Genomic DNA, 13,153 nt, shown 5'->3' on the forward strand with positions numbered 1-13,153 from the left:
TCTGTTGTGGGGTATCACATTTAATTTAACAATTGAATTCCCATGTTCAAAAGTGCTGTGTGAGTCATGTTCGGACAATCACAGGGCAATCTGCTTTCCGTTCAAGTGTAGGTAAACAAACACCCGTCATCTGAAACACTGCCAGCAGAGACCAACATAAGCTAATAAAAGCTTTTCATAGTCCTAAAGCTGGATAAGAACAAAGTGTCACATATGGTCCTTAACGCGATTACAACTCAAGGGTTCCTTCATGTAAACCAGGTCAGGAGCTCCAAATACACAGCAGTTAATGAGATTAAGACACATAGCAGTGACAACATGGAATCAGCAAGTCACATACAGGACAGGGCTCAACAGGTGTGTGTCAACATACAACACAAATATAAAAAAGATCGTCATTTAACTTGGCAATGTAACTTTTTATTGTCTTTATTCTATTTTATTCCATTTTGGCATGTTTTTTTAATCTTAAGTTGTATTTAAATATGTATTTTAAATATTGCATTGTGTTTACTCATTTTGAAAAATCTTTGATCTACCCCTGATAAAGGTTTAATCCTGGAAAAGCAAAGTTGAGCCCAAAGATATATAAAAGCTGGTTGAACCCACAAATCTCACGTGGTGACAGTCCATTTGTCATGGAAAGATGTTCTTCTTATCCACATTGTCTTAAAAGTTGCATTTCAAAGTGTACTTTGGGAACACTGGTCAAAATTAAGAATGAACTAAAGTATTAGTGCATGTTTCAATTCAACATACCCTGAGTTCTGCCATTAAGTCAAAAAGTTCCAAACCTCTGTAACAGAAACAAATGTGTGCTATTGTTCAGTCAGTCTACTGTGATTGTCCTTCACTTAGACCAATTCGAAAAATAAAGTTATTTGAATTGATAAGTTCCATAAAGTCCCCATGCAGACATGCGACTATGGGATCCCTCTGTGCTGTTGTAAAACGTCACGCTCATAGAGTAATCCATGGAATACTGCGTGCAGAAACAGGTCACCTGGGCTGCCTTGAAGGCCAGCTGATTACCCAGCAGCAGTGCACAGACAGAGAGAGGGAAATAAGCAGTAGGTGGGGGCAGAGCAGAGGGATAAATCAACAGAAATAGATTGGCCAATAGGAGAGCAGGGCTGATACAGGACGGGTAAACCAGAGAAGGAGGGAAGACAAAGAAACAGAAACAGTGAGACAGAAAGACACCTGATGGTCCTATCGTCAAATAATAAAAGGACAGAAGACGGATTATCTACCTAAAGGATGGTTTTAAAGTTTTTCCTTTAACAATTATTCTTATTTGAAGTCACTTTTTGTTTACCTGCTTGGGGTGCCACAGCTTAACTGTTGAGCTGGACCTGCTGCGGAAAACTCAGGGCCCGAGGAGGGGCACCGGGAGGAGACGGGCTGCTGCCAAGTCGAGCAGGAAGCTTGAGCACAGGCTCCGCGGAGCGATGAACACAGCCAGGCGGGCCAGCAATGTGGAGGTGCCCTCCTTCCTCCGCCAGCTGGTCAAAGAGACGGGAAAGATGGTCACCTTCTTTTTTAAAGGGGGGCCCAAGGAAACTGGAAGTGGGGAGGAGGACACTTCTGATGAGGACGACTCGATGCAGAGCCCGTACCGCGATCGTCCCATCTTGGAGAAGCATGTGTCAGAGGGGGGTTCTCAGTCGGGGGTGAACTACGCTGTGGCGAGCATGCAGGGCTGGAGGACTCAGATGGAGGACGCCCACACCTGCATGCCCCAGCTGAGAGAAGAGCTGACGGACTGGGGATACTTTGCTGTTTTTGATGGACATGCAGGCGCCACAGTGGCACAGTACTGCTCCAGAAACCTGCTGGATTACATCCTAGCAACAGGTAAAGAACAATTAGTGACCAATTGGATGGATCTAATTGTTCAGTTACTTCAGTTTAGTTATTTGGGAGAGATGCACTTCCAATTTGTTATGACATCTAGCTCTTGTTCACACAGAGTTTAGTCGCTTTGCACCACAGAATCTGCCAAATAACTGCAATGCAACACCACGTAAGGTAGAAGCAGTTCGGCATGCGTTTGAACAAAGTCGTCTAATAAACTGAAAACAGACTGAATTTGCAAACAAGACTTCTATGTATTGTACCCAAAATGAAGTACTATACTGATCCTAGTCCTTCGATGACACTGTTTTAAGCAAACAATTTGATGTATTTTAGGAACACAAAGTCCATGAAAGTAGCTGATTAAGAGCTGTTTAATAAAATGAGATCAAACATGTCACAATGTATATAAAAATCCCATAGGATATAATGAGCGTCAATTTTCAAAACAAGAATACTGAATATTGTGGGATTTTTCTTTACATTATCGAGAAAGATATAGAGGCAGGTATCTAAACAAAACAGAGCTTTGACTTTCATACAGATGTCAAGTTTCATACTTTTTGTGCCGTGAACTGGTTAGTTATATAAGAGAAAATAAAAAAATCATCATTCCATGAAAGGCTCTATAGCTCTTGATACTGTTAACTTTGAGGGCCCGGGACACTCTTGAAGCAAAGACATCTTTAGGCAAGGCTAAATGATCGTTGACGTTCTGACTTAAAATAGTATTTGACACTTTGTCAGCACCGTTGTGTCGGCCATGTTATTGCACAATAACACAGATGACGTCTTCTCTGCTGTGTGTTGGCCTCTGAACCAACAACACGGCAATGCTAGTGTGGTGTGAATGTATCTTGAAACCAAATGTTTCGCCCTCATTTCCCACAGGTGGGGTCAAAGCAACCGAGGACCCCGAGCAGGTGAAGGAGGGGATCCGTGTAGGCTTCTTGGACATTGATCGCCACATGTACAAACTGGCTCGCCAGGACAACTGGGACCGTAGTGGCTCCACTGCAGCAGCTATCATGATGTCACCACGCTACATTTACTTTATCAACTGTGGGGACTCCCGCACCCTGCTCTGCCATAACGGCCAGGTCATCTTCTACACAGAGGACCACAAGCCGTTCAACCCCAGGGAAAAAGAGCGCATCCAGAACGCCGGCGGCTCGGTGACCCTCCAGAGAATCAACGGCTCGCTGGCCGTTTCAAGAGCACTGGGGGACTTTGACTTCAAGGAGGTGGACTGGAGGCCGCAGACAGAGCAGCTAGTGTCGCCGGAGCCAGAAGTGTATGAGCTGGAGAGGACGCCCGAAGACGAGTTCCTCATTCTAGCATGTGACGGCGTGTGGGACGCCATTGGTAATGAGGAACTGAGTGCCTTTGTGCGCAGCCGTCTGCAGGTGTGCGATGACCTGAGGGAGATTTGCATCCAAGTCATTGACCTCTGTCTGTATAAGGTGAGACGTCAACAGCACAACAGTATGCACACAGGCATTTGTCAGAGCAGCATTTCCAGTCAAAATCATAATTTTTGCACTGCAACACTCTGTTACTTATTGCCCATCACATCCACTGATACCTTTTGAACCACAGACTAAAGTAATGTGTTTGCAACTCAGCAATATCATCATCCTCTATAAGTACTTTACTGTGACATCATAGGAAATTGATTTCCTGTCCAAACCAAAATATACCTCCATGTATAAGTCACCTGCTATTTCACCTATCAACAGGTCTATTTCAAGTCATCTCAAGTGGTGGAAGACTGCTCTGCATTCAAACTTTTGCAGACGCATTATCAGTATAATTGACTTTCAGTATCAAAAGTAAAAGAGGCCACTGTGCAGGCAGAAGGCCCTGTGCAAAAAATAATTACATGAAATATTGTTGGGTTAAAATGGCTGACTTAACGTACATGAAGCAGTTACATAATAACACTGAGGTGGAGTTAATCTAATCTGTATATTTCGCACAGTTAATAATACTGTAGAACAAGGCCTATTGTGTAATTTATATGCTCATTATATCGTAAATAGTAATTCAGTAACAATAGCTGTAAAATAACTCAAAATGTAGTTACCTTCCACCACTGACTACTTAATTTCAACTTGAATTAAAACTGAAGTCGTCGTGCTTCCTGTCAAGCTTCTCTGATATTTCTGTCTGCCTCTGCAGGGGAGCTTGGATAACATGAGCATCATCATCGTCTGCTTCCCCGGTGCCCCCCAGGTGTCACAAGAGGCACTGCAGCAGGAGGCGGAGCTGGAGAAACAGATCGATACCAAAGTGGAAGGTGAGTCACTCAAAACCCCCCACAGCAGAACACTCGGCACTTTAAACTGCTGATAGCTCCCTCACTTGTAACTGTACTGTTTTGACAATCTCCCTTCACAGAAATTATTCAGTCGATGAGGTCCAGAGATGAGGACCCTGACCTTTTGTATGTAATCAAATTCCTGGCTGCTGAAGAGATGCCAGGACTCCCGCCAGGAGGAGGCATCACCAGCAAGTCAGTCCCGCCGCCCCGCTAAAAAAACCCACATTCACTTATTTGAAGAGACTCAAAACACAAATCCTTTTGACACAATGCCACTGTTTCACTCTTTGCAGGCGAGATTGTATCATCTCTTCATATCAGAAACACATCATGACTGTCAAATCTCAAGAGCCTGTGGTAAGACACATGAGTCACATGACACCACATTTGGATTCCATTAGATGAAGGCGATTAAAACAACATCAGCCGTTATCTCACAATAATCTGCCTAATTTACAGCTGCACCAAAAAATGAAATGTCATTCTTGATTTTGTCAATTGTTTTTTCAGTTAACTGTTTAATCATTTTGTCCGTAAAACATCTGAAAACAATAATTGACTGATTATAATGAAAGTAATTGTTAGGAATAATGATTATAAAGGTAAAAACTAAAGAACATATTCAAGAATCTCTTTGATTTTTAAAAGTTAATTCTGGTTTTTAAAAGTAACCTTGGAAAAACAAAGTTACGTCAACAATGTAGATATTTTATGCCGCTGACATTACCGTCTTGTGACGTTTCAGGACGACGAAGGATCGGAGGAGGACTCACACTAAACCGTTACCGTGGAAACAGAATAATCACCAGCTTCACCATCTCCATGGAGACCAGTTTAACTTAGCTGTGCACTAAACTAACCGGTTGTTTGTGTGTAATTTATTCTCTTTGAGCATTTGCTTGCAGTTAAAGTGGAATTTAAATCAAACAACCACTATGTCAGTTGTTTTTTAATGTATTGAGGGAGTATTTAATAACCGTGTAACCACACGGTGCCTGAGAAGAAACTGATCTGTCTGCACATGTTTCTGTTTAGCAGCTGATTTTACATGATACTGTAAACTAATTACCTGACTTATTCTAATGCAACAAATCACACAAAAACTAAAATAACATCACACTCTTCAAAACAACGTGAATGTATTTAATGTACGTGTAATGTACGTGGACTACATGTGTATCAGAGAGTTTCACAATAGAACGCAGTGTCTCTCAGTAAATAATGTGTTTGCACGATGCTGTCAAGGAGCAGGGCTGATGTGGATAGCACTGACTTGTCATAACAAGAACATGAAAGTATGCCATGAGAGAAGAAAGCCAGAGCGAGAGAGAGACACACACATAGAAGGAGAAGGATCGAGGAGAGAGCTGGAGAAAGAGGTGGAGGGCCATATGAGGGTAGAGAGGATGAGATGCACACATACCTCATTAAACGTGGCTCTTTAGAGAGGACGTGTGACGTGTGACTGTGTCATTTTAAAGTTCTTCATGTACAGAACACACTAATAGTACAGCGTGTTCCAGTGTTCTACATGATGAATGTATACTATAACTTCCTTTGCTTATGCTGTGAGCTGACATGTGTTTTTGATACATTTTTAATTTGACCATTTTGCATTTGAGACATCTGTCCCACTTATTTTAAACATAGGATTTGTTGAGATTTACAGTCGTTTAGCGCTCCAATTTCATTATCGATTGATCGGTTGATTCATTTCTCAACTAACAGTTTTGTCCATAAGAAATCAGAAAATAGTGAAAAATGTCCGTTACAATTTTTCAAAGCCCATTGTTATGTCCTCAAATTGTTTGTTTTGTCTAACCAACAGTCCAATTTACAAAGACAATTAGTTATTAGCCCATATGAAAGAAGAACAAAGATGTTTTGAAATTTGTTGTTTGAAATATTTGTCAAATGAATAATCGGTTATCAAGACAGTTGCAAATTAATCAAACAACACACACACACACACACACACACACACACACACACACACACACACACACACACACACACACACACAAAAGAAAGAAAAACATGAAATGGTGTGGTTTTGTCTGAAACCTAATATCAGAATAAAGTTTAGATTTGTCATTGTGTGTCTTGAAATTCAGATACTTGCTTTGAACATACAACTCTGCATTCCATTCAAACATACCCAAATAAAAGTGTGTCGGAGATTCAGCACACAGATGGAAAACTATACCAGAGACAAATAAATCCGACCAACATTCCTCTCTTTGCCTATCTAAAGTATTAACAATACAAATAAGACGGTTTCGGTCAAAGTAAAAACTACGAGGGGCTTTACCGGGCTCTCTTCTGCAGTCATGTGTTCTTCACAATGTGTTGCGAAGGTGTGATGAGGTTCAGCACCTCCGTATGAATTGACTGAGCAGAGCTATTATTGGAGAGAGTCCTTCTCACCTCCTCACTCCTGACAAGTCAGATCACTGAAATATTCAACTCCGGACAGCACTGTTCAGCCGGGAACACTCGTGGACAAAGACAAGAAGAAGAAGAGGTTGAAAAGAAGGAAAGGACGGGAAAGCTCGGACAGATAATGTGAGTAATAGCTGCGTGTGTGTGATATTTAGATAAGCAACATTGGGACAGAGAGGTTGAGGATGGTACTGGGATCCTGACCTGGCCGGCTTGAGCTTTTCTATGGTCCAAAGACACACTAGCAGCAGCATTTTACATTATAATGGCCACCAGAGGGCTCCTAAACCAGCAACTGTTATCAGGTAAAGCTTGAAATGTCATTGCATTTTTGTTATTTTTATCTAAGGAGGTTTCAGATGGTTTTATGAGCCTAAGATATTAAATGGTCTCAATCAAAATATAGTTTTTTACCAAGACAGTGCCTCGCTGACATCAGCTAAAAATAGCATTGAGAAATATCAAAGTAGATATGTGAAAAATATAAAGAAAATCCATACATTATCCATCAAATTAAGCAGAAGAACAATGCAAATCAGAGGTACTAGTTTTTTTCTGTGTTCCTTTATCTATATAAGTGCAATCATTGTTCTATTTTGTGTACAGTGTCATACGAATTAAAGTAAGGGGTTCATTTGATGTATTTTAAGAAATGTCTTTCTTGATTCATTTATGTGATTTGCTTTGGGAAAATTGCCTGTGTGTGTAAAAGAGTTTGTGTTATCCCTGTGATATGCATTATAATGTGTGGCTGAAACTAATATAAGAATATACTGAAATAAAACAGTCTGAGTGAGAGGGTTCCTCGTAAAATAAATATAGTATTTTTACTGGCCAATCAGAAGTCTGCGACGCCCTGCGTGTCACCTGATCTTTACACGTCAAAGCAGTTAATTCATTAATGAATTGATTGAAACACCTGTGTGAAACAGGTAGCGGCAGGAGAGAAGTTGTGCGCAGGTAAGTCATGTCAGAGCTGCATGCTGAGTGTGCACTTCGCTGTAGAAGCGTTGAATCCTGCGATTGAGCGAACTGAGGAGGTATGGCTAGAGCAAAAAACACAGCAAGAGTCAGCAATGTCACTGTCTGCAGGCTTATCCACACCGAAATGAAGCCCTTTAATCGAACTGTATGTCACCCACCTGCAGCCGGGCAGGATGCCTCTGAACGCAGCAGGCACCGGATACGGCACCGTCGCAGGCCCGGGGCTGTCGGCCAGCGTGGGCGGCTCGGAGTCGGCCCTGCTGCTCATCCCGGAGGCTTTCCAGCAGTGGCAGCCCCTGACTAAGGAGGCGCTGGAGGTCGCCGCGGGGGGTCCGCGGTGGCGGAAGGCGCGTCGTTACCTGGTGCTGCTGTTCTGGCTGACCTGGCTGGCCATGCTCGCCAGCGCCAGCGCCATCATAGTAATGAGCCCCCGGCCGGTTAAAACGCAGCTCAAGTGGTGGCAGAAGTCGCTGTTCTACCAGCTGCAGCCCGACCTGCTCACGGAGGAGCGAGCCGACGGGTCAGGGGGCGTCAATGGTGAGTAAATGCCAGTAACATTAGGGAAATAAAAATGTGAAAAAAATCGACTTTTCTGGTGGCTGGTGGTTTACTTTTTATAAATCAAAAGAAAAATGTAACACAATTTTGACACCAGCATATCTTGAGGCACTTTAAGGCCGTTGTCGTGTCGGATGACACTGCAGCTTTAATTATGCCTATGACCAAACGCATTTCAATTAAGTTGGTGCAATCTAGTTGACATACAGTGAACATTGCCTGGTTACCCTTTTCATTTATTGGTGGAGATCCAGTTCTTCTAGTGACTACCAGCTGGCTGATATTAATCTGAGAGCTATGTTGACTCTGTATGAGAACATTCAATCTGAACACTGTAGACATTTTTTAACAACCTTTGACAAACAAGTTCCTTGATTACTGAGAATACTAATCTGATGCCAAAGTGTGTCATACTTTGCATAAAAAAAAAGTTGATACCTCTTTCTTCAGGGCGGACTTTATCTAACACTGTGTGCAGACATCCCAGCATTAATATTGCAGGCTACCACATGCTTGCAACTAACTTTAGAAAAGTGGTTGACATAGCACTTTATTTGTTTTGGGCCTGCACAGTGAAATGTACCAACTAAAAGATGTTTAAGAACAAAGTGCAGATAAGTAGCCTTGGAAAAGAAAATATAACTGTTGCATGAAAAACTAAACCGAAAGAAGTCCTAAATACTATTTTAACAAAACATGAATTGCAACTATAGTGTATTGAGACACAAATGTAAAAAAATAAGTTACTAAGTCAGTCTAATGTTTAACCTCTCTCAAGCGCTGTGTAAGCAGCTGCCCTACCTCAGGTCCCTGGGTATAGGCACCCTAATCCTGGAGGCCCCTCCTTTAAACCCCAATGCCACTGGTAAAGGATTTGGGACTTTGCCTCAAATCCAGCATCTGCTTTCAGAGAGCCACAAAGCAGGTGAGTGATGGTCTTCTTTTTGTCAAACAGCCTGCGTAGGTGGACTTAATGAGCTTTTTTTTGTTGGGCCTGCAGATCTGAAAGTGGTGTTAGATGTCTGTGAACTGGATCTATTTGGCCCTCAGGATGTAGCGGGAAACGCAGACAAGACATCAAACCTCTCAGCCACAGTACATGTTAACTATTCTCTGGGCATGCTACTTAAAAGTTCTCAGTGATGCTGGATTTCTAAAAATATGCCGATACTTTCCCACAGCATGCACTTCGGTTCTGGCTGGAGCAGGGTGCGGCAGGCTTTGCAATCTGTGACACAGATGCAGCGTATTCAGAAACGGTAAAATGATGCTGGCGCACGTTTTGATTTCTAACGAGCAGAGTTCCAACAAACTCGCCTGTTTTAAAATATATTTCAGACTCTCCTGGAGTGGAAAGGTGTCTTGAAAGAATTCAGCAGTGAGGAGAACAAAAGGTATCGTTAAACATGCAGTGCAGAGATGTTTGAACAAAACAAATAAAATGTATTTATAATATGAAGCTCAACGTGCCCGTCTCTTTAGGATTGTGGTGGTAAAACAGACGAAAGACGTTCTGCCTCCTCTAAAACCCTTCAGCCAGGGCAATGTTACGCTGGTAGATGTGGTCATGAGGTCAATTCTGCCATCGTCGCAGCACATCCTGTCTGCTAAGGAAGTGGCTGTTTCCATAGAGACACACCTGCAAACAAGAGACGAAGACATATGGCCCAGCTGGACAGTAAGACATCATGTGCTATCAATATTTAAATCTGTTGCAGATAAATCTTCGGATGCTCGATTTATCGTTTCGGCACGAACCGACTGACCTAAATAATGAAATATTTCCTTTAGGTTGGAGGTAAAGCATCCCTTAACTTGAAGAAATTACTCCTGGTGTTGGTGATGACTCTGCCAGGGACACCTGTAGTACGCTACGGCGAAGACGTCGACCAAGCGCAGGTGAAGTCCCGCCAGACACTTTCAGTCTATAAATTATTAATTAAATTGACATTACCAAATAAAGCTTTTCTGTCTCGCAGAATGCGTCTCTGGAAGTCGGCTCGTCAGATGGCGACACGAACAAATCGCCAGACACCCATACAGTGAGCAATAAAGCCAGATGTCCCTCTCGAAATGCTTTTAATATTTCCGTAGTCCATTCAAGTAATGTAAAGTTGAAGATGCAAAGCTTTAGTTGGGTAGGTTTCTGTCTGACACATCTCTCTACCATCCCTCCCGCAGGACAAGGAGAAGAGGCCTTTAGCTTCTGCTCTCTTCTCCACCCTCAGTCACTCCAGAGCCAGAGAAGAAGCTCTTCTGTTTGGCAGTTTCACTTTCCTCCCCTTCAATTCTTCCACCGACAACTCCGCGTCCTCCTCTAACTCCACTCTTCCCCCGATCCTGGCCTTCTTGCGCTCCTGGGGTTGTGTCCACTTCCTCATTCTGCTCAACGTCGGGCCGGAGCCTCGCGCCCTGGATCCCGCCTGGGCCCCGAGCCTGTCCAAAGCTGGGGTCTTTGTGGCCAACACGGGAAAGGTCCGCTTGGGGTCGACAACTTTGGACACATTGGAACTGCGGCCTCATGAAGCCGTCGTCATCAAGCTGTTTGAGGCAGGAAGCTACTCGCAGAGCTCGTCAATTGTGAGGAGTTTTCCTCCCACTTAACTAAAGTCTTGACAATTGTTTATTTTTAAAGGTAATAATGGAAATAAAAGAGTGGTTCGGTGATCCATGTGGCATCATTTGTTGTGAGGATAGTGTGTCCATGTCTGGAGTCAGTCTATTGATGGGTAAATACTATTGAGGGTTTTATTTATAGTAACATAACTTCAGTTACATAGTGTAGAGAGAACCAGTTGATGTGGGGCTTTTAGACCGTATCTTCTGTATTAGTAGTCGTAAAGAAAACAATTATTCACATTTTCAATGATTACATAGACTTGTGATAAGAGTCTGTTGGGATAAAATAAGATCTAAATAGACTGTACTATAGTTTTCAGTTGTGTAGCAATGGGGAAAATATTTTTTACAACAATTAGTGATTTTCACTAAAGATGTAACTTTTTAGATGTATCTTTTTCAGTTTTAGACTTAATTGAAATAACTATGTGACATAGTTTCAGTTGTGCTGGGGGAAAAAGGATGGCGTGCAAGAGGGATAAGGACTGTTTAAAGGTACTGAAATGACAAGAGGTTAATTCTTCCCCATGATTTTAAAAACTGTCTTATACACCAGAGGAACTATTTGAAATGTCAGGGTTTATTTCTTAAAAAGTATTGCGGGTTTTGTTATGAACAAACCCCGCTGCATGTGTTTCAATGAGTCCGCCAATTGTGTGAACTGCTGATAAAACAACCCACATTGTGAGCCACATCCTAATTACTCGTGTTGGTGAATTCATACACTCAAACCCTCGGGTGATCTTTTGAGGAACAAGTGTGGTAACCAAGCAAATTAAGTTTTGCTACTGCTTTGATTTACTTGTTATTGACACTATATCACTCACAAGTGGTGGCCTGAGGTGGAAGGATTAGCAATGCACATCCAGTTTTGGAAACGTGTACTCTCATTAACCACACAGTGGTGCTACAGCACCAGCCACTGCTCTGCTGCTCTTCCAACTATAACTTCTACACGAGACTTTCAGGTCAGTGGTTCACTAAATCATGATTTTCTAGAGATGGCTATGTGGAGTACCTATATTAATACATAATGAGTTTACATAAGTCATCATTCAGTCATGTAAGCTTTATACTACACTGAACTACATGTCTATCAGTAAACTGGTCACATTTTAGAAATGTACTCCCTTTCACTTCTAAAGAAGAACCCTTGAGTTCTGTATCATTCTGTAGTTTTGTGCAATCAAAACCAGATTTAAATTCACAAGGCTGATTGCTCAATAGTTAATTCATTCATAACACAATAAAATGTGTCCACAAGATTTGTCAGGCTATGCCCTCAAAAATGTCACGCTAAATTGTCACTTTCACATTTATGCGTAAGATGTATTTTCCAATGACCTACTGACTTTCTTTCATTCTGACAACTTTTACTTGATAGACTGGAACGTGTCATCGCCATGTAACTAAATGAGGCTTTGTTTATAATTGTTTCATACGGTAAAATAATCTCTCCAAATGGCCAGAGTCTTATAAAACAGAGCACTGCATGTCAAATAAATGTTTCCCTGTAGTCAATGTTGACGTTGGGGGGGCTATAACAAGACAAAAACAAATGATTGTCTCAACTTAAACACAATTATCTTCTGTTTATCTCGTATCGGCATCCATTTCATCTGTCGTGAACGCAGAGTAAACACGCACAGGTCCCATGGCTTTGAAAAACTGTACATGGGCCGATAAAAAGAGCAGCAGGACAGTTAAACATCGTGAAATCAGCATAAACATTTCTCTTTGGAAACACAGACATCAGTTGTATGACTGTTTTTTTATCTTCTTATATTAATATTTTATTTCTCATGAACAAAATGTGTACCATATAACAAACACAATTTTCTTTTATGTATATTTTTGCATTCATTTTGATGGATGTACAATTTAAATATCCTCAAAGACCAAATGTGCAAGTGGTAACATGCGTGTCTTACCTCGGGTCATGCATGACTGTGTATTTGAAGACTATACAGCAAAACATTAACGTGCAACACAGCCTTAAAATAAAATATTAATGAACTCAAATGACCATGTCTGTTATCCCTAAATCTCTGCATTAACCAAACAGTAATGACATCATACACGGTGAAAGGGCATAAATGCACGATATTTAAATGCAGTTAAAGTCACAACAACAAAAAGCTAAATCTCACAGAGTTTACTATTCACAGACAAGCGTCATATGTAGTTTGGAAATCAATGAGAATGTTAAGGAGGGAAGCAAATGTGCATGCAATAAAGTGACATCATCAGCTGGACAGGAATAGGAATTAACCTTTTACGAGCTGTCGCCCCTCTAACGCATGACTGGTCAATCATAGCACAGCTTTGGCCAGCTTGTTACATTTCTAAGTAAATACCAGCGGAGCAAAC

General features: G+C 41.7%; 2 protein-coding genes across 2 annotated transcripts; both read left to right on the top strand.

Annotated features, from left to right (window-relative positions):
• Positions 1–1,451: 1,451 nt before the first annotated feature.
• Positions 1,452–4,958, top strand: ppm1na (protein phosphatase, Mg2+/Mn2+ dependent, 1Na (putative); the record flags this gene model as incomplete). Its single annotated transcript, XM_079271584.1, has 6 exons — positions 1,452–1,857; positions 2,749–3,320; positions 4,039–4,156; positions 4,258–4,372; positions 4,474–4,537; positions 4,926–4,958. The coding sequence occupies 6 exons, from the start codon at positions 1,452–1,454 to the stop codon at positions 4,956–4,958; spliced, it is 1,308 nt and encodes a 435-aa protein (XP_079127710.1).
• Positions 4,959–7,779: 2,821 nt separating this feature from the next.
• Positions 7,780–10,768, top strand: LOC306779617 (amino acid transporter heavy chain SLC3A2; the record flags this gene model as incomplete). The annotated part of the gene is made up of 9 exons (XM_079271585.1): positions 7,780–8,143; positions 8,943–9,089; positions 9,165–9,259; positions 9,346–9,423; positions 9,503–9,558; positions 9,647–9,842; positions 9,956–10,063; positions 10,144–10,206; positions 10,346–10,768. The coding sequence occupies 9 exons, from the start codon at positions 7,780–7,782 to the stop codon at positions 10,766–10,768; spliced, it is 1,530 nt and encodes a 509-aa protein (XP_079127711.1).
• Positions 10,769–13,153: the final 2,385 nt, after the last annotated feature.

This window comes from Melanostigma gelatinosum (genome assembly GCF_949748355.1).
Source record: "Melanostigma gelatinosum genome assembly, chromosome: 7".
NCBI classification, from domain to species: Eukaryota; Metazoa; Chordata; class Actinopteri; order Perciformes; family Zoarcidae; genus Melanostigma; species Melanostigma gelatinosum.